General features: G+C 42.4%; 2 protein-coding genes across 2 annotated transcripts; one reads left to right on the top strand and one right to left on the bottom strand.

Moving 5' to 3' along the window:
• The first annotated feature begins 785 nt into the window (after window positions 1–785).
• Window positions 786–10,957, top strand: LOC145962275 (uncharacterized). The gene is made up of 5 exons (XM_083083239.1): window positions 786–892; window positions 5,886–8,915; window positions 9,229–9,422; window positions 9,549–10,670; window positions 10,782–10,957. Exons 1-5 carry the CDS (start codon window positions 786–788, stop codon window positions 10,955–10,957), a joined length of 4,629 nt encoding a protein of 1,542 aa, XP_082939365.1.
• Window positions 10,958–19,557: 8,600 nt separating this feature from the next.
• On the bottom strand, window positions 19,558–20,511 carry LOC145962274 (uncharacterized). The gene has a single exon (XM_083083238.1). The coding sequence runs from the start codon at window positions 20,509–20,511 to the stop codon at window positions 19,558–19,560; it is 954 nt and encodes a 317-aa protein (XP_082939364.1).
• Between the last annotated feature and the right edge of the window lie 1,553 nt (window positions 20,512–22,064).

Genomic DNA, 22,064 nt, shown 5'->3' with positions numbered 1-22,064 from the left:
TCTTCCTCGAATCCTGGTCTCAATCTTTAGTTTTTCTTATACCTAAAACTGTTCTCGGTAAATTTAGGCCCATTTCTCTTACATCTTGTTTTTTAAAAACTCTTGAGAAATTAATTTTAAATCGCTTAGATTGGTGGATTGAATCTAATGATCTTCTTCCATCCAGTTTGGTTTCAGGAAAAGAAAATCTTGCCAAGACAATCTTGATATTCTAACTATTGAAATTTTCACTGGTTTTGTTCTCCGCCAATTCACGACATGTTTATTCCTCGACATTAAAGGAGCCTTCGATAATGTTGTTCCCAAACTTCTTCTTAAAGATTTGATTAAATGAGGTCTTCCTCCTAAGATATGTTGGTTCATATATAATCTTATCTCTTCGTAAAGTGTGTTTTACATAAATGATGATATTTCAGATACCTTTTTCTCCCGCAAAAGCCTCTCTCAAGGATCTATCCTAAGCCCTCTTCTTTTTAACATTTACTGCTAATTGTAAAAATTTTATCTCTCGTAATTGTAGCATTTTTCATTCGCTGATGACATTGCTATTTTTTCTCGGTCTGATAATTTCGCTTCTTCTTTAAGAGATTTTTTAGAACTTTCAGCTAATCGATTATCCTCCCATCTTCGCTCAAGAGGCCTAGAAGTTTCCCCTTCTGCTTTCCTAATTTTTACTAGAAAAAGGCTCATTAACAATGGCCTTTTTATTAATTTTGAAGGCTCTCGTATCAACTCATCTCCTTATAAATTTCTTGGTGTTATTCTCGACTCCAATCTAAGTGGTCATGAACAAATCAAATATCTTGCAGCTAAGTGCAGCAAACTCGCCAATATTCTCAAATCCCTTAGAGGTATATGGTGGATCCATGTGCCCATCCATGTACTATGCTAGGTATTTATAAAGCCCATCCATGTACTATGCTAGGTATTTATAAAGCTTTGGTCAGACTCAATGGAATATGGATCTTTTTTTTGGTCTATGAATAATAAAGGTCTTATAGAAAAATTAAAGAAAATACAAAGGCGCTCCCTCAAATATTGTTTAGGTCTTAGGCAATCCACTCCTTCCAACGTGGTTCTTGGTGAGTCTGGCGTTCCTAGTCTCAAACATAGATTTGAATTTCTAGCTTCCAAAATTATCATCAAATCCTTTGCTTTTGAAGATAATATTCTTTTGGACAAACTATATGACTTACAACTCAGCCTGATTAACAATAATCGTCATAATATTTTTAATAATTTTCTTCTCTACAAAGCTTTCATTTCATTAAAGAAACATAAAACTAAAATTGCTACTTTCAGACGTCCTCCCGTTTACTGCTTTCCTTATTTATCTCTAAATTATATTCCAAAGGTAATTTTTACTTCCTCCAAACATGTTGAGGATATCGAATCTTTTCTCCCTTTTCCCAGTTCATATTTCAATCTCTTTACTATGATTTCTTTATCAATTTTCAGATTTTTTTACTGATGCTTCCAAGACAGGTTCTTCCGGCTCTGTCGGTACAGCTATCTATTCTCCATCTTTGAATTTTGTCAAACAATATAAGATTAATCCTTTTTTATTGGAGAGGCATTGGCCATTTTTTATTCTATTCAATTGATTCGTGATCGCAAATATCCCTAAAGCTTCGATTTTTTCAGATTCTAAAAGCGTCCTAGAAGCAATTTCTTCCCCTACTCCTTTCATTACAGTCACATCATTCTCTCTATTAAACATCATCTTAGAATTGCTAATCAGTCCAATTTTCAAATTAATCTTGTCTGGATCCCTGCTCATGTTGGTATTCTCGGAAATGAAATCGCTGATTTATTGGCCAAAGACGCATCTATTTCGGGTATCCCTTTTTCCTTCTCATTCCTTACACTGACTTTTACACTCACTCCAAGGAAGTCCTAATCAAATCCACGCATGATATGCTCTTATCGCAAGCTCAAAGGAAAGGCTCGCTTTACTTTAGTCACTACACGAAGTTTTTTCTCAATCTTTCCTGAAACTCAAAATTAACCGTCAAGAAATAGTCACAATTTCAAGAATCGGTGCGAATCACTACAATCTTAACCAAAGCCTGCATCGTATTAATGTTATCAACTCGCCTGCCTATACGTGTGGACATTCCTCTCAAGATATTGACCAAATTTTATGGGATTGTCCTTTCTTTTCATTACACCGTCCTTCTTTAATCTCTGCTATTCAGTCCGACTCAAATACGAACACATCAAAGAATGCGCATGCGCATGCGCTACTCCAATATCCTACGCCTGAGAGCGGCCATCCGGCCGTTTTCCTTACGATAGCTTTTCGGTCTCGTACAGTAGCGCCTCTACATCCATTTTACAGCCGCTTGGAATTACAGGGTCACATCCACTTTCGATAGCACGATAAAACACCGTAGGTTTGTTCGTGTCGCATGCTCCAATGTACACCAGAGAATACTTGGATTACAGGTAAGATGATGGTTAGAGCAGATGAATTTATGTGCACCAACGCTTGGTGACACGAACGGACTTGAGGCATTTCCCCTTCCTTTTTTGCTTCTAACCAATCGCACATTACAATCGGCCATCAATTCATATTTTATATATTACGCATGCGCGCACATTTGCCCCAACTGCACCACCTTCGAAGGTGAGGCAAATGGAGCATGCTCCTAATTGCTCCATAGAGTATGTTCTATGGCGACGCGAACACCTAGTTGTCATATTAGTTCCGGTGACGCGAACGTATTGGAGCACATTGGAGTGAGTAGGAGTATGTTGGGGCATGCGACGCGAACAAACCTCGTGTTTGGTGTGTCCTTGCTACGTCCATAATTGTGGATGACTATTATGTCCCATATATAAATGTATTATGAAGTTAATGTTTTAATTATATTTAAAGTAAATTTCGATAAAACGATTTCGGAAAAAAAGATAATTAAAAATTATTTTCTCCTTTTTTATTACCATTGTAATAAAAATATAAGTGTAAAAAGCAATATAAATATGTAACATAAGTAGCGATTAAATAGATTTCAATTTTAATGTTGTGTAGTGACTCGACGGAAAGCATTTGGTCTTACATGCAATAAGATGGAGAGTTCAGATCCGAGTTTCTCGACAATTCTTTTTTAATTTATTTAAATCTATCGTATAATCGCACGCATTTGGAAAATGAAATTATATTATAAGCAAAGAAAAAGATGTATAACAATTATTTCTTTCATATTTATAATGTAGTAAAATTAATAGTTATTATTTTTACTAGATTATAAAAATAAAAGAAATTTTTATACATCTTTTTCTTTGCTCATAATATAATTGCATTTTTCAAATACGTTTCGATCATAAGATAGATTTAAATAAATAAAAAAAAATTATCGAGAAACTCGGATCCGAACTCTGCATCTCATAGCATAGTACATTATATAAGACCGAACGTTTTCTATCGAGCCAGTACACAACATTGAAATTAAGATCTATTTAATCCCTACTTATGTTATATATTTATATTGCTTTTTATGCTTATATTTTTATTGCAAAGATAATAAAAAAGGTGAAAATAATTTTTGATGCAGATATAATCTCGCTTGCTTTCGAGCCTGTCGCTGGCAAGCGTGAAACTGTAACAAATAAATAAATAAATAAATAAATAAATAAATATATATATATACAGGGTGACCCATTTTAACTTAGGCAGCCAAATAACTCGAAAAATAAGCAAGATAGAGAAAAATGTTTTAGACAAAAGTTGTATGGTTTCGAGGGGGCCATAAGATGGTATCATTGGTTTGACCTTGAAGAGTCATTTGAAGGTCACGTGAAGGTCACTTTAATTTTTTTAAATGGAATACCCTATATATTTTTGTACATTCTTGTAGCTTATTTCGAGAGCTTTCCAAAACACTATAATTAAGTACCTTTCCGTTAAGTACTTTTTGAGTTATGATGCTTGAAATAATTTCTTAATTTTACATAAACCGTAAAATATCTTGTAAAATATTCATTTTTCGATTATCTTATCTTAATACTTTTATGTACAAAATAATGAGAGGAATCAATTGGTGTAAAGAAAACACATAGTTGTTTTTAAGAAAAAATATGGAATTGTTAATTGCAAATTATATATTTTTTCTTCAAAACAACTATGTGTTTTCTTTACACCAGTTGATTCCTCTCATTATTTTGTACGTAAAAGTATTAAGGTAAGATAATCGAAAAATGAATATTTTACAAGATATTTTACGGTTTATGTAAAATTAAGAAATTATTTTAAACCTCATAACTCAAAAAGTACTTAACGAAAAGGTACTTAATTAAAGTGTTTTGGAAAGCTCTCGAGATAAGCTACAAGAGTATGCAATGACAAATAGTAGGTTCCATTTAAGAAATTGAAGGTGACCTTCATGTGACCTTCAAATAACTCTTCAAGGTCAAACCAATGATACCATCTTATGGCCCCCTCGAAACCATAAAACTTTTGTCTGAAACATTTTTCTCTAAAATGCTTTGTTTCCGAAATAATTGCGTGCGTTAATTAAAATGGCTCACCCTGTATATACAGGGTGTCCCATTTTAATCGATCACCCCGAATAACTTTTAATTTTGATTGTAGAAAAAAACGTTTCAGACAAAAGTTATATGGTTTCAAGGGGGACATAAGATGGTCATTAACTTTTCCTTTAGCAGTTCAAATGCTGCTTGCTGCTCCGTTGTTCTTTCGAACTTTTCTGATTTTTTCGTTAATTTTGTTAACGGTTTAGCAATTCTTGAAAAGTTTTCAATAAATTTTCTGTAATATCCTGCGAGTCCTATGAAGATGATGATTTTATTTTTATCCCTCTCAGCCATTGGTATTTGGTGATATCCTGATGCTAAATCTAACGTGGTGAAATATTTCGCATTTCCCAGCTGATCCAGAATATCGATTATATTAGGCAATAGAAATGTGTTCAGACAATATCATTGATTCAGATCAAACAATAATTTTATCCTCATCGAAACCGAAAATTCTCATACCATGTGATAATATCTCATAACGCCTTATACTCGAATGTTCTATCGATTAAATTTATGTTTATTTCTTAGTTTGTATGCTTATCGTGACCTAAACTCTCACAATCTTCGAACAGTACATCTGATAGCTCTCGTTTCTTTGCGTTGTTAACAGTTGACTCGTATACATCAATACACACACTCACACCAAGACACGTAAACAAAAAGAGCTCGAGAGTTCGAGGAAAGGAGCGGTGTGCTCTTCGAAGAGAGATTAGTCGCGAGTTGTCTCTGTACCTGTTTATTAAAATAAAATCGTTCAAAAACCACAACACGTCTTATATCAAAAATCACTCGTCTAAAGCTCGGCAAAGTCGACGTCTTCAGCGACCTGCATAGTCTATTATCGTACTTTATTTGTCGAAACGTTAAATTCAATAAAACATTGGTCCTTCGAGCCGGATTCGCCGGCTTAAAATCTCGCGGATAATCGACGCGAATAAGTTTTCGGTTGAACTCTACCGAACTTGTCGAGAGTTCTCAAGGTGATAGCTTTTGTTTGAAAATTCTCTATCTAACGATTTTATCGAACTCGTGGATTCCTCTATGCCTAATCACTCTCAATTTCACTTAAACGTTCGCGAGTGCATTAGTCTTCTCAGCTCATTCTCCAATAGTGCCAGTTTGTGTGAAATCAACATCTCAAGAATGGCAACCATCGAAAGTGTCATCGAGCGACGACATCAACTCTTCGGTGTTATCTCACGTGCAGTGGACAATCTGAAAAAACTCGGCCCCTCCAAAACGAATCGTGGCAATGTGCAAAGTCGTATGGAAGCCCTTAAAGCCAACTAGGAAAAATTCCAAAATAATCACGAGAGTTTATTCAAATCATGCCCCGGCGAACAAAGAAAGCTGCCGTATTTTAAGGAAGATCTGTACTCAGTATGCGAAGAGGAGTTCATCGAAGCTCATGGTGCCTTGCTCAACACCCTGGACAGTCTCAATCCAGCCGCAAATCAAACGACACCGTCTACCGAAATCTCGCTGAATTCCTCCGCCACCACACGCTCTCGTCGGTTGCCGCGCATCGATCTTCCGACATTCTCGGGCGATTACTTGCAGTGGAGTCATTTTCGTGATCTATTCGTGTCGATGATTGTCGAGAACTCCGATATCTCAGCGGTCGAAAAACTACATTATCTAAAAATGAGCCTCTCCGGAGAACCGTCGCAACATCTAAAGAATATAACTATCTCGGGCGAGAACTTTGCTCGGGCTTGGGATACTCTCGTCGCTCGATATGAAAACAAGCGGATTCTCATCGACGCGCAACTCGCATCGCTATTCGCAACGCGGAAGATAAAACCCGAAAGCGCAGCGGACGTGAAGCGACTTCTCGGCGATGTGAAAGAAGCTCTTGGTGCCCTCGAAGCTCTCGATTGCCCAGTCCGTCACTGGGATCTCTTCATCATATTCATGATAACAAGGAAACTCGATTCGGAATCTCTCCGACGATGGGAAGAAAACCTTGGTGCACAATCCAACCCGCCATCTTTCGCCGATCTTGAAACATTTCTCGTTAGCCGTATCTACACTCTCAAGGCCCTTGAAAGATCGCTCCCGCGAAAACAACAAATCTCAAGTACGACTTCCTCTCGAACTTCCGCTGGCGTTCGATCATTTACTACCGCCACAACTGAACAGAAGTGTGCATTGTGCGATTCGAAACACTATCTCTCATCATGTCCGAAATACTTGGAAAAACCACTCGATCAACGCCAGGAATTCATTAAATCGAAAAATCTATGTTTTAACTGTCTCGGACCGCACCAAGTAAAGGCGTGTCGCAACTCAAAGCGCTGTCGCACCTGCCGTAAACAGCATCGCACCACATTGCACCCCGCTATCAGCGCACTGACCAGCGCGGCGACAACATCGGCAGCAATGGCTCAACCAACATCCTCTATGCTCAACAGTTCACAAGGAACTTCAACTATCTCTTTCAATACAGATGCAGCAAGATCGGAAACATCAAGTCACACTGCACAGTCAGGCATTGTACGTCGCACTCCGTCAGTTCTCCTTGCAACGGCTCTTCTTACCTTGCGCTCTCGTCACGGAGAACTTTCTCATGTTCGCGCGCTGCTGGATCAAGGTTCAGAAGTATCATTTATTTCAGAATCCGCCGCTCAATCGTTAAAGCTCCCGCGTCGCGCTGCAGTGATCCCTATTCTCGGCATCGGTGCCCAACGCAGCACCGTTTCTAACGGAGTCGTCTCGCTCACCATTGTCTCAAGGATCAGCTCAGCGATCTCGCTCAACATCGACGCTCTTGTGTTGCCGAAATTGACAACCTATCTACCACCTGAACATGAACATGCTCACATTGAACATGCTCTGTGGTCTCATATACAAGGGCTTCCACTCGCAGATCCGACCTTCGCCACCCCTAGCAAAATTGACATGATTCTCGGAGCAAATGTCTACGCTCAAGTTCTTGAAGAGGGTCTTTATCGAGGAAAAATCGGAGAGCCCATTGCTCAAAAAACCTCTCTCGGATGGATACTCTCTGGACCGCTCTCGTACGACAACCTCAAGATTCATGCGTCAAACAATATCTCAGTTACCGGAATGCAATGCTGCTTCGATTTGGAGCTTCTCGATCTACTACAACGCTTCTGGACTCAAGAAGAACTAGTGCCTAGCTCTCAGTCAAGCATGACGCCAGAAGAATCTCAATGTGAAGAACACTTTAAATCGACGCACTCTCGCGATCTGCATGGGCGATTCGTGGTTCGGCTGCCGTTCAAGAGAAATGTACAGGACTTCGGTGACTCTCGTACTCCCGCGCTCAGATCCCTGCTCCGAATGGAAAACCGCTTCAAATCTAACGCCGTCCTCAAATTCTCTTATATCGATTTCCTGCGCGAATATCGTGAACTCGATCACATGCGTCTCCTCACCCATTCTAACCGCTCTCAACGGGAATTCTTTCTGCCGCATCATGGCGTTATTCGTGAAGCTAGCTCAACCACCAAGCTCCGAGTTGTATTCAATGGATCTCAAAAAACGAATCTCGGTCTATCATTGAACGATGCTCTTCACATCGGACCGAAACTGCAAACAGATCTTACAGACATCCTTCTCCGGTGGCGTCATCATCAATATGTGTTCGCGGCCGATATTGAGAAAATGTATCGCCAAATTCGAGTTCACCAAGAGGATTGGCCTCTTCAAAAAATTCTCTGGCGGAATTCTCAACAAGAAGACGTACAAGAATATCAGCTGTGCACCGTGACATATGGTCTCGCTTGCGCTCCGTATCTCGCACTGCGCTGCTTGCACCAACTCGCTCTCGAAGCCGACGCTTCTCAAGCGCTCGCTGCAGACATTCTCCGCCGCGATACATACGTCGACGACATCCTTTCCGGATCAGCAACCCTCTCGGAAACCCAGGAACAAATTCGTCAGCTCACTGAAATACTCACGGCGGGCGGTTTCACGCTCAGGAAGTGGATCGCCAACGATCCCGACATCCTAGTCGACATTCCACATCAACATCACGAAGCATCAGCGAAACTCCTAGTCGAAGACCGAACCATACATCACACGCTCGGCATCCAATGGGATCAAAGTTCAGACAGCTTCGTTTTCTCAGCACCATTGCCTACGAAATCCGAGTCTATCACAAAGCGAGCAGTGCTGTCGTTCATCGCACGGATATTTGATCCACTCGGGTGGCTCGCTCCGATTGTCGTCACGGCGAAGATCCTCATGCAAGAACTCTGGGCTATCCGACTTGACTGGGACGAAGAACTTCCCAAAGAGCTTCGATCTCGCTGGTCTCAATTCACGACGCAAATCGAGAAAGTGAAGACAATTTCCATTCCGCGTTGGTTCGGAACCGATACTTCCACTCTCGCTTTCGAGATTCATGGGTTTTCGGACGCATCTCAAAGTGCTCTCGCCGCAGTCATCTACATTCGCGTTCTGAGTGACCTCGACGACGCTCGTGTGACGCTCGTTAGTGCTAAAACAAAAGTAGCTCCGCTCAAACGTATGACAATCCCACGACTCGAGCTTTCAGCTGCCGTTCTCCTCGTTCGTCAGATACTTCGATTCCGCGACGTGCTCGATCTCCATCAAATATCCACTCATCTTTGGACTGACTCTACGGTAGCACTCACATGGATCAGAAGCCACCCATCTCGTTGGAAGCATTTTGTTCGCAATCGGGTTTCATTAATACAGGAACTCTCAAACTCTCGCTGGCATCACGTGGGAAGAGAACCCAGCAGACTTAGCCTCTCGAGGCGTATCTCCTCAACTTCTCGAGCAGCAACAACTGTGGTGGAATGGACCTCAATGGCTCCGCAATCACTCTACCTCGTGGCCGTCTTTCATTCCCACCTGCAACGCGACGGACGATCTTGAAGAACGTCCAAGTATCTGCTCAATGGCTACCGAAACCTCCGAATCCAACCTCTGGGATCTCCTCGATCGATACTCATCACTCAAAGCACTTATCCGCACCACTGCATGGCTACTGCGTTCTCGTGATCGGTTTTGAGGTCTACCTATCGCTCACTCTCAAGAAACCATCCTCACTCCTGCAGAATTGGAATCTGCACTTCTTTTCTGGGTAAGGCTCACCCAACAAGCATATTTCTCACCAGAGATTCGATTTTTGCAGAGCAACAAATCTCTCAAATCAACAAGTCTGCTACATCGCCTCACCCCAATACTTGACAACGGGCTTCTCCGACTGCGTGGACGGCTTTATAACTCTCATCTGGATTTCTCAGTGAAACATCCACTCATTCTACCGCGGGACTCTCGTCTGACCACGCTTGTTGTTGACCATCATCATAGGCGCACCCTTCACGGAGGACCTCAGCTCACACTCACATCCATTCGACAAAAATTTTGGATCATCGGCGGTCGTATTCCGATCCGCTCATTTATCCATCGCTGCGTAACTTGCTGTCGTCATCGCGCCACCACGGGTCAACAGCTCATGGGTCATCTTCCTGCCTCACGCGTCATTCCGTGCAGGCCCTTCTTCCATACAGGAGTGGATTACGCCGGTTCCCTGACTCTTAAAACATTTCGTGGACGAGGCGCCAAAAAGTACAAGGTCTACTTCATCATCTTCACCTGCTTCAGCACCTCCGCCATCCACCTGGAAGTCGCTACCGACTATACGACTGAAGGCTTCATCGCGGCCTACAAACGCTTCACAGGACGACGGGGACTCTGCTCTACCATCACGAGCGATTGCGGGACGAATCTTATCGGAGCAGATTCAGAGTTGTCAAAACTCTTCAAGGCGTCATCAAAGGAATGGGCTCATATAGCAAATCTTCTGGCCAACGATGGAGTGACTTGGAAGTTTCACCCTCCTTCCGCTCCGCATTTCGGTGGAAAATGGGAGGCCGGAGTGAAATCCGTCAAATTTCATCTTCGGCGAATCATCGGCGACACTCCTCTGACTTACGAAGAACTCTCTACGCTCCTGATCCAAATCGAGGCGATCTTAAATTCGCGTCCGCTTTCGGCTCTCTCGGACGATCCTACAGACCTCACTGCGATCACACCAGGACATTTTCTCGTAGGGTCAGCGCTCTCGACTGTTCCGGAAGCATCTCTCGAGGATCTACCGCAAACTCGGTTATCGCGTCTCCAGTTACTTCGTCAGATGACAGAATCATTCTGGAAAAGATGATCGTCGGAATACTTACATCAAATGCAAACATCTACAAAGTGGCACCGCAAGCAGGATCAATTTAAAATGGGCTCTTTAGTTCTTCTCAAAGACGAACGCTTTCCTCCGAGCAAGTGGCCTCTAGCACGCATCCTTGAACTCCATCCAGGAGCCGACGGTCTAGTTCGAGTGGTGACTCTCAAGACAGCTACTACCACGCTTAAACGACCCATAGTGAAACTTTGTGCTCTACCTAGCGCAACCACTGAAGGCTAAAACAGTGTCATCGCGTGGACCCCCCCTTTTTTTTTGTTTTGTTTTTTCTTTTCTTTTCTCGGTTTAATGAGCTCTCCGTATTGACAACATGAAGTCGCCAAGGCGGGCGGAATGTTCAGACAATATCATTGATTCAGATCAAACAATAATTTTATCCTCATCGAAACCGAAAATTCTCATACCATGTGATAATATCTCATAACGCCTTATACTCGAATGTTCTATCGATTAAATTTATGTTTATTTCTTAGTTTGTATGCTTATCGTGACCTAAACTCTCACAATCTTCGAACAGTACATCTGATAGCTCTCGTTTCTTCGCGTTGTTAACAGTTGACTCGTATACATCAATACACACACTCACACCAAGACACGTAAACAAAAAGAGCTCGAGAGTTCGAGGAAAGGAGCGGTGTGCTCTTCGAAGAGAGATTAGTCGCGAGTTGTCTCTATACCTGTTTATTAAAATAAAATCGTTCAAAAACTACAACACGTCTTATATCAAAAATCACTCGTCTAAAGCTCGGCAAAGTCGACGTCTTCAGCGACCTGCATAGTCTATTATCGTACTTTATTTGTCGAAACGTTAAATTCAATAAAACAAAATGAATCGTCTATCGTTAATTCGTTTAGCTTCCGAAAATCTATTACTACTCGGAACTTCGGTTTTCCAGATGTGTCTGCTTTTTTTGGCACTACTAATAATGGTGCGTTTCATTGACTTGAGCTAGTTCGAATAATTTCGTCCTTTAACATTTCTTGAATTTGTCGATTTACTTCTGTCTTGTGTGTCTCGGGTAAACGATACGGTTTCACGTTCACCGGCGCGGTGTCGGCACAGATGTTTATCTCATGCTTTACCGTCGCGGTGCAAGTCAGTGGTTCTCCTTCTAAATGGAATATATCGCTGAATTCTTCGCAGATTTTTAAGAGTGTCTGCCTCTCTTCTGTATTTAAATGTTGAATTCGCAATAATTGTCAGATGCACTGAACTCGCGGAACATTTTAATCTTCGTCCTCGATTTTATTGTATTTATTTCGGTTATGTTCTTTTTGTCTTCAATGTCCTCTAATGTGACGATGGGGGTTACTATTTCGATAGTTTCATCGGTCGTATTTATTACGCTCACGGGACACGAAAAATTTTTCGGTTCTACCAGACAGCTTCCGATGTAAACTCCTGGTGTGGTTTCTTCTGTTCGAACTATCCCTATCCGATTTCGATTAGTCGTAGCTTGTATTATCGTCTCGCTACGCGGATTTAAAATTATTTTATTGCAAGGATGGGGTTTTAATGTGCTGTCTTTTATTTTTATCTCATTTGTTTCGTAATTGCATTTAGCTGTTTGTTTTTTAAGAAAGTCTAATCCTAGAACTCCTTCGTGTTCTATGGCAGTATCATCTTTTATCACGTAAAATGCATGTTTAATTTTATGCTTATTAATTTTTATTGCAGCGTACATTTTTCCTATTGTGTATACTTTATGTCCGCTTATTCCTATAAGTGCTATTTTCTTTTCATATGTTAATGTATCGTCTTTTAAATGTTTTAATTTTATTAACGAAATTGTTGATCTGGAATCGTATAGCATGTTTATTTTTTCGCCTTTTACTTCGCGAATTGGTAAAGTAACTTGTAATAATTCGTTCTTAGATGATGCATGCATATTTTTAACATGCGTTACTCTAGGGCAGGTCGCGGTTGCTTCTTCGTTTCTCCCTACTCCTCTTCGCTATTGCTTGCAGAGTCGGTGCTCTTTCCGCTATCAATGCGAATTCTTTTGTTCACGCGTATTATCTTTATAATTATTTTTATTAATTTGTTTATTATTTTTAATATTAGTTTTTGGTCGTCCATTTAAATTTCAGCATTCATCGCGACTGTGTCCAAATTTCTTATAATATTTGCAAAATTTATTTACAGTATTTATTCGCGTAAATTTTTCCGATTTTGGTAGTGTATATTTACTATTGCTACGGCAATCCGTAATGTCCAAATTTTCCGCATTTATAACACTGTATATTTGTGTCTCGAGTTGGTCGCGTGTGTTTAGCGTGGAATTTATGTTTATTAGAGAAGCCGGGTGCTCGTGTGACAGATGGTCCGATGAGCTTCTCTTCCGCGCTCGCGCCATTTATTGCTTCTTGGAGCGTAGTATATCGTTGTGATCGCACGAGAATTTTTAATTCATCGCGTAATTCTATTTGGAAATTTATCAGAGCTTGTTTTTTAATTGTTTTTTGTATCGCTTGTTTGAATGAAGGAGGTTGTTCTTCTCCTTCCACTATAAATTCATATAACTTCATAACTAGTGTATCGACACGTTGCCCGAATATGTGCGGTTTCGCTTGATTTTTGTTTTAGCGAATTAAATTCTGTTTGCAAATGAGTTGTGCTTTGTTTTGCTTGGTAGCACGTTTCAAGTTGTTGTTTTAAGTCCTCGAACGTTTGTATATTTCGCGTCTCGAAGTCTTGCATGGCTTTACCTTTTAATTTAGTATATAGAATCGCTTGCATCAATGATTCTTCATCCGCGGGATTAATATTTTGTACCGCGTATGTACATGCGTTTAAAAATTCTTGCAATTTATGTCCGTCAAATTCGGGAATTATTGATCGCGCTTCTTTTAATGGTAGATAGTGTAGGACTGCGCTACATCTATTTCTGATATCGCGTTCAGTACGTCCGTACGTCACGTCGGGTGGGACATCGTTTAGATTTGCTCGTGGCTCATTAAAGTTTCCTTGATTGATATGTATATTTCGCACTTGTTCGCGTAAATCTCTTATTTCATCTTGCATTTCTCGAAAACTATGTACGAGTTCGGCTAATAGTATATTACTAGTGCTTTCGACCGGGCGACCGGCGTCTTCGTAATTCGCGGCTGCATTTTGTCTGATCTGCTGCGCTCGATTTCTCTATCGATGGCTTCGTTATTCATATTTCTTTCGGGATTTGGCTCAAAGAAACTAATATCAAAGGATATCGGCAAATAATTTCTCCTGACAGTAACTCGACTAACGCTTTGTCGGTCCTGTTCTAAATTATCGTTAATGTCTTGTTCGCGCACTTCGGAAGATTCGGAACTCGAATACTGATTCTCTAAATTTCTTCGCACGCTATTTCGTATATCGCGAGTAGCTTCTTCCGTAACTTGTAGCGGTGTTACGAGTCCTAGTCTATTTGCCAATCGTGCTGGCACACTCAAAAATCGCGGGCTATTAAATCGAACTCGGTTTAACGGTTCCGACATTTAAATTAAATTTCGACTTACAGTAGTAGTACGATAAATCGCATGGTTGCTTATCGGTTCGCTCGACTGCTGACGCTGCTAGTAGATACGGGTTGTCCGTCGGTGACGCGCTGTCCGTCGGCGATGCGTTGCCTATACGAAGGTCGTGGATCGACGTTGATCCTTGGGTACTCTTTTTCAGATTACAACTGCTTGATTGTGATCCCTTATTGCTTGTTGGCTTTGTATTACGTGCCGTGACTTGCTTGAGTCCATCTGCTTTAATATAGTAGTTGTTCCGTCCACTTTATTAATTTAATATTTTCTTATGTTACAGACGTTAGAGGTCCAGGAGGATTTTTTTGGCGGTTTAATCTCGACAATCCTACCGCTGCCACCAAGATGTTGTGCCGGGAGCGGCACGGGATGTGGGGTAGCCGGGAGAAACCAACCAAAGGGACCCAGGCCTCGGGACCGCCGATTGGTTGTAGAACTTTTATTATTATTATTTTTATTTTTTGTACAAATTTAGTTACATATAAAAATCTTCTTGCTTTGATATAAGCCTTTTTCAATTAAGATCCTCAGCATCGTCCTTAATTCAATTAGATTTCGAGTTCGAACAGATTTCTTTAGCGTTCGATGCGTAAAATAGCGGTTAGCCCCGAATTCGCACTCTTTATCGATTGATTTTTAATTAACGACTGTCCGCCGCGGACTCGCGGTGGACGGTTTTTAACACCTCGTTTTTGGAGAGGATCGCCTAGCGACTTGACCATATACGGTCATGGAAGATTTTTCGTGGCGGTCAAGTTTAAGTGCAAGCGAAGAAGATTCAAAGTCGAATCCCTTCGTTGGCATTTTCGCGTTACTGGCGAACTCGCGCGTGATTCGCTGAGGTGGCGGCTTTACGTGGTTCGCGAACATTCTATCGCATTTTAATTATAAAATTTATATTAACGGTAATATAAAGTTGTAACGATGCACCCCCGAATGCATCGTTTCCCGGCGAACACCGGCCGGAAGCTGCCGCCCGACGAACATCGGTCGGGCAACGGCAGAGGCGCAGTGCGCCCATTTTTACGTAGAGAACAACCGGGCAGGGACTCTCAACTATTGAGACTGCCGTCGGGAGCCATTACCGGCGGCTGAGAACCCGCGTTCGGCACCCTGAATTCCCCCGGGCGGATCCGAACCGCTCCGATTTTTACCGCCGCTCGGTGGGAGTAATTACCGAATACGCCGGTGCGGGTAATTAGCCGAGTATAAAACGGGCTCTCGACGGCACATACGGTCCTTGCGATCCTCTCAAGCCGCCGAGCTAGTCAGAAGGCAAGCAAAGCAGTCTACAGAAATCCTTGCGAAAGTAACAAGGCCAGAAAGTAGTGTGAACGCTGCCTCTGCCGATCGATATCGGTGCCTGTGAAATCGCTTCCGAACCGAGATCCTCATCAGGCATCGCGCCTTCACGGGGTGGAACAAGAGCCGCCTCCGACGCTTGCTAGCGTCGCGACGCCTTCCGAAAACCCGAAAATCCATCTGGGAAGAATTAAAGGCAATCCGAATATCGGACCGAATTTAAAGCCGCACAACTTAAAGCCGAACAGCTGAGCGAGAAGAACCGCGCCAAAAAAACGCGACAAAAACGCGCCCGACGAGTCGCAAGATCGCGCCAAAGAAACGCGACAATAACGCGCCGATACCGGGAAACGGGCGAGTGCATCGCGCCCGGTATTAATTTATACATTTATACACGCGCACACACTCACACGCATACATCTTTGTACATTAACATTATACGCGCGCATACACACACACAACCCATTTGTACATATACATTTATACACGCGCGCACACACACACACACACACAAACACATTTGTACATATACATCAGAAACAATAAATACATTATTTCACACACATCCACGTCACCGAATTATTGATTCCGCCACCTGGATCCGACGGCTATCCGTATAATTCAGATTCCGCGGTACACGAAAAACCGCTCGTTACAAAGTTATAGTCTTTCGGACTATAACATGCATTACGAAAGGCAATTTAATTTATTTATGAAACATCGTTAATTTATATTCAATTTCATAAAATCTTACAATTTTATACATTCTATTTGATATTAACAAAAAAAATAAATTAAATAATTACGCCACTTATTAAATAATTATAATTTAATACGAAAAATATTTTTCCCAATTTTACATTAAATTATAATTATATTTAAATAGTAGCGTAATTATTTAATTAATTTTTTTTGTTAATATCGAGTAGAATATATAAAATCGTAAGGGTTTATGAAATTGAATGTAAATTAACGATGTATCGTAAATAAATTAAATTGCCTTTCGTAATGCAAAATAAAAACAAAAAAACAAAATTATTTATTAAATTAACTATTTTATATAAATATTGCAGATTTCGCGTTAAAAAAAAATGAAGAAAGAAACTACCACAGGCCGGGATTGAACATGTGACCAGCAATGTAGTAGTCTCAGGCTTTAGCGCCCGACTACGCCGCTTACTCGACGATCGGCTGTGTGGGTAAGAACATGTTGTTCTTATGTTAAGAAACTAAACTTCTACGTAAGAACAACATAAAGTTCAATGTAACGTAAAGAAATAAATAAAATCAAATTAAATTAAATTAATTCAAATTAAATCAAATTAATTTTTTTAAATAAAACCAATATAAATAAAAGAAAAACGAAAAATTAATTAAACGTGATAAAATAAAATAGTCTTATGTAATTTGGCTCGAGTTGTTCCTCTGTCTTTTAAATGTCGCTCTGTTATTTTTTTGCAGTACATTAATATGCGAAGCTTTATATATTTTGAAGATATTATTCTAATCATTTGAATTTCGTGTAAGTCTTCGCTTCCTGTGCTGTTAACAATTGGATGTCTGGGCAAAAAAATATCTTTAATTTTTGGTAATAATTTTTGTATAACGCTAATTACTATTTGTTATGTAAAATTTGATTACTGTATATTGCCTAAAGTAATTTCTACTTTAAATATCATTTCTGTGGTTTTTATAATTTCAAAAACGGTATTTGAAGGATAATAAAGTTTTCCGTGATTTACAAAAAGAGTAAAGGAATTATACTTATTGTTCGCGGATGAACGCGGATTGCCGCGACAGCGATAAGTTTTGAGAGCGCGGCGAACAGACGACCACAGACAATTTATTAAACTGAAGGACTTCACACACCACGTAATTTTTTTGTGTTTTTTGATTTTATTTTTAGACAACACCACAAATATAATTTAAGAAAGAAATGTATGTATATATATGTACAAAGCTGAAGACTCTGTCTGCCTTCTTACAGACAAGCGAGCGGGTTCACACTGCGGTTTTAGCTAAGCGGTTTGACCAAAGCGGTTCTACAAAGAAAGCGATTAGCGAAACTTGTGAGACTGAGAAAAGTGCGAGACTTGCCGTGCGGTGCCCGTTATAAAGCGAGCGGAATTTTGGGCCCGTTGCGACGTGGTCCAATAAAATTTGTACTTTGGCGGTGACCTCAGGGCGCCGCGTACAATTGGCCGCCGATGGTCTGACGTTGATAATTCTTTAATTGTCATGCGCGCAACCTTTTTCTATCAGCTGATTGGCAATCAGCTGATCGTGACGTATGGGCGCGCATGCCCGTACGCCTCCCTGATTTTGTCGACGGTTGCTAATGTTATTGTGAATGTTTATGGCCAGCGTCTCTTGAGCGATGAAAAAACGCGAGATAACGGTCGAGTTTTTTCTTATAAATAGAGATCTCGAGAAGTTTCTCGCCCGTTAATTTTGAATCTCGTATTATGAAAATGCTGATTTTTCTATGCGAATTTTCGAACCGGAATACTTTTTATGGTTTTCGAACATCCCGCCCGCCTCGTCAGTACATGACGAAATTCGTGAGTGTGTTCGCGCTCGAGCAGGTCGCGCACGGTCCTATCGAAGTTGTGTTGATAGCGATTACTGAACGAAATGTGATAGTGACGTAGTACAAGGGCATGCGTAGATCAGTTCGCATGGGTCTTTCGCGAGAATAAGTAAACGCGTGAATGTTATGAAGTGTATACAGTGGTTAACGTGAAATTTACAAAGGAATTTTAGTGAATGATTTGGCGAGTGTAGTGAAGCTGTGAAAATGCAAAATGATTGTGAATATCAAGAATCGCTACGTTAAGTGCTGTGAGTTGCAAGTGCGTGAGAGTGAAATTGGTGATAACTGTTGAGTGAGATGTGAGAAATACGCGGAATACGCTCAAGAGAGCGATTAAAATGTAGCGATAATCTGAGCAGAGAGATTGGGAATTGCGGTTATCTCACGCATCCGGAGGCGGCGTCTGCGAAACGTTGTCAGCTCCTGGAAGCAGGACCAGTTTCGTTAGCGGCCGGACGAGCTCCGAAGAGGATATTCGAATGGTCACTACTTGAACGGTGTTGTCGTCCCCAAGGTGGAGCTTGACGATTCGAGCGAGGGGCCATCGGCTCGGTGGCGTTGCTTCGGAGCGCACTAAGCACAGGGCTCCGACATTAGGACCGATCTCGTTCCTTGTCCACTTTGGTCGTGAGGCCAACGTCTGGAGGTATTCTTGCGACCACCGTTTCCAGTAGTGATCGTGCATCCTCTGCAGGAGTTGCCAACGGAAGAGTGAATTGTCGACACGGTTGACGAGTGACGGCTCAGGAACAGCCAGAAGAGAAGCTCCGATTAAGAAGTGTCCCGGAGTGAGTGCCGTCAAATCGTCGGGGTCATCGGATAGTGCTCGCAGCGGGCGCGAGTTGAGGCATGCCTCAACCTGCGCGAGGAAAGTGCCCATTTCCTCGAAGGTGAGGGTTGTCTCGCCGATGATTCTGCGCAGGTGATATTTGACAGACTTCACTGCCGCCTCCCAAAGTCCGCCAAAATGAGGAGCAGCAGGTTTATTTCCATTTAATGCCGTCGGAAGCAGTGATTTGAATGATGCGACGGCCGTCAGCTGACGATGCGTGGAACATCTCCCGAAGCTCTCGACTTGCGTCAACGATGTTAGTGCCGCAATCGGAATACACTTCGCTGCAGATACCCCGACGAGAAGTGAAGCGGCGAAATGCAGCCAGGAACGCCTCCGAAGTGTAATCCGATGCCACCTCGAGATGAACCGCCTTGGAGCTGAGACAGACGAAAACGACAATGAAGACTTTGTGCGCTCGGTAGCCTCGCCCTTTGCTGGTCCGGATAAGAATTGGCCCGGCATAATCGACTCCGGTCCGGAGAAATGGGCGGGCAGGAGCTACCCGTTCTCGTGGAAGACTGCTCATCAGAGGTTGTGGAACAGCAGCCTTCCATCGGACACATGTAATGCATCGATGGATCAATTTCTTAACAACGGCGCGACCTCGTGGTATCCAAAATTGGAGGCGAAGCAACCCAAGAGCTGAATTCCTCCGTGTAGCGTCCGACGATGGCAAGAGGTCACCAGGAGTTGAGTCAACCAGGATTTCGGTGGAGCGATCATGGGATGTCGCTCGTCCTGTGACAACACCGCATGCTTCAAACGACTTCCAACTCTCAAAACTCCATTGTCATCAAGAAAGGGGTTCAACTTGGCGAGCTGACTCCGGTGTGACACAGCCCGGTCTTGTTTGAGGGCGGATACTTCAGTGGGGTAGTGCTGGCCTTGCACTATGCGAAGCCATTGGAACAAGGCTGCATCAAGCTCGTCTGGTTGAAGAGTTGTTCTGGGGTTGGCTCGGAGACGTGAGCGGACTACGCTGCGTCGCCATCGACAGCACCAGGCAGTGACCCGGAGGAGTCGGTGTAGAGCCGAGAATCGTAGGAGGAGCTCCGGTTCAGTCTCGATCTTGGCGACGGTGTTCATTGTTGTGGCCCTTGCTTCCGGAATCTCGAGGTCAGCGATGGCGGGCTCGCCCTTTGGCCAGCATGACGGGTCTTTCTTGAGCCACGAGGGTCCCGTCCACCACTGAGGATGATTCAGTAGGTCTCGTGGCTCAATTCCTCTGGAGGCGCAATCGGCTGGGTTGTCTTGCCCGGGTGTATGTCGCCATCGAGCCTCTGGGAGCTGCTGCTGAATATGTGACACCCTGTTCGCTACGTACGTTTTCCAGCTTGAAGCGTGCCCTTGAATCCACTGGAGGGTGACCTTGGAATCTGACCACAAGAACACTGGAGCTGTAAACAGGCCAAGAGACTTGCGAAGATGGAATGACAGGTTAGTAGTTAACACTGCGGCGCACAGTTCGAGGCGCGGTAGTGACACAGGTTTAATTGGTGCCACTTTCGTTTTTGCAGCTAACAGGCGAACCATCGTGGAGGCGTGGCTCACGACTCGAACGTAGACGACGGCGGCATATCCTCGCTCTGACGCACCCGCAAACCCGTGAAGTTTTACATGCGTCTCCGGGTTCTCACTGCCCAGCCAACGATGCACCTTCACCTGCTCGAGAAGCGGAAGATTGTCGAGGATGCGCTTCCACTGCTACTCGTCCATTGGTGGCAGTGGAGAGTCCCAGTCCAGTTGCTTCATCCATGCAGACTGGATCAATATTTTGGCGCGAATCACAACTGGGGCCAGCCAGCCCAGCGGGTCGAAGAGTCGAGTTGTCTCTGCCAAGACCCGTCGCTTCGTTAAGGATGTAGCTTTGCGTGGCTGGATTGCGAATGAGAAGGTGTCGCTCGCAGGATGCCATTTCAAGCCTAGAGTGGAATGGCTTTCGCTCTCCCACGCGTGGTGCGATTGCTGGAGTTGATGTTCCGGTGCCACTCCGGTGAGGACTTCCTTGTTATTGGAGGCCCATTTTCAAAGCGGAAATCCGCCCGCCGTACACAGCCCACGTAGTTGCGTTTGGAGGTTGATCGCCTCGGGTAAAGTGTTTGCTCCAGTTACGATGTCGTCGACATAGCAGTCGCGACGCAGCGCGTCCGCTCCTTGAGCATGCTTCGATCCTTCATCGTCGGCAAGTTGACGGAGGGTTCGAATTGCCAAGAATGGTGCGCACGCTAAGCCATACGTCACTGTGTTGAGGCGATAAAATAAATATTTAATATAAATATTTTATATGATAATAGTAAAAGTAATAAATATTTTAAAAACACTTATTTAATCTAATTAATTTTTAAATAGATATCATACGATGTATGGATATCACACACATTCATGATAATAATAATATTAATATGTTAAATGTTTATTATGTTTACCGCATTCTTCAATCGAACACATGATCGCGTTCGATAGCGCCAGTAGTACCTTAACCTACCGCAACCTACCATGACAAAAAACTGCTTTCAGTCGCCGAGTAATTATCGTCGCATTGTCGCGTCGTCGCGTCGTGTAGTAACGTGTCCGCGCGTGTTTCTTTCATCGAGTGATTTTTAATCGCCAACAGTTATTATTCGACAGTGATTAATAGTGATTAGTGATAGAGTCATTAGTAAATTTCTCGTCTCATCGAGTGAGTAAATAAATGTGATTACGTTAAAGTTTATAAAAGAATACAGTTCATGAAAGAAGAAAAACTTTCAGTTAATAATTTAGTGTGGATTTCTTGTCTTTTGCAACGTGATATCTACGTTAAATGTGAGAACGTACGATCTATCGGAAAATTCATTTCTCCTTCAAGCAATTACAGCAATACATCAAAAGTCATCGGACAAGGTAATAATAACTATTTTTTGACGTCATGTGAAAACAGATCTCGGGAAGTCAGAGGGACAGTGTGTCAAAGGAAATTTGTGAAAAGAGAGGGGTTTTAAGTGGGTAGGGAGTACCGAGTTGGTAATTCGACTTGGTACTCGAGTCCCACATAACTCACTGGATCGACCGGTGGGTATGCATAAAATGCATTTTCCCCTCTCTCG

The sequence above is a fragment of the Camponotus vicinus genome, unplaced genomic scaffold, assembly GCF_025532165.1.
Source record: "Camponotus vicinus isolate PSW18456_S1 unplaced genomic scaffold, iyCamVici1.0 SCAF_11, whole genome shotgun sequence".
Classification (NCBI taxonomy): Eukaryota; Metazoa; Arthropoda; class Insecta; order Hymenoptera; family Formicidae; genus Camponotus; species Camponotus vicinus.
This window is presented reverse-complemented; position numbering and strand designations above follow the sequence as displayed.

Excerpts from the sequence above, each read along its gene's own strand:
- LOC145962274 (XM_083083238.1), bottom strand. The coding sequence starts at position 20,511 with ATGGTTCGCCTGTTAGCTGCAAAAACGAAAGTGGCACCAATTAAACCT.
- LOC145962275 (XM_083083239.1), top strand. The coding sequence starts at position 786 with ATGAACAAATCAAATATCTTGCAGCTAAGTGCAGCAAACTCGCCAATA. Across the intron at positions 8,916-9,228 it reads CTCGCTTTCGAGATTCATGG|GAACTCTCAAACTCTCGCTG; the intron begins GTTTTCGGACGC and ends TCATTAATACAG. Across the intron at positions 9,423-9,548 it reads CGATCTTGAAGAACGTCCAA|GTCTACCTATCGCTCACTCT; the intron begins GTATCTGCTCAA and ends ATCGGTTTTGAG.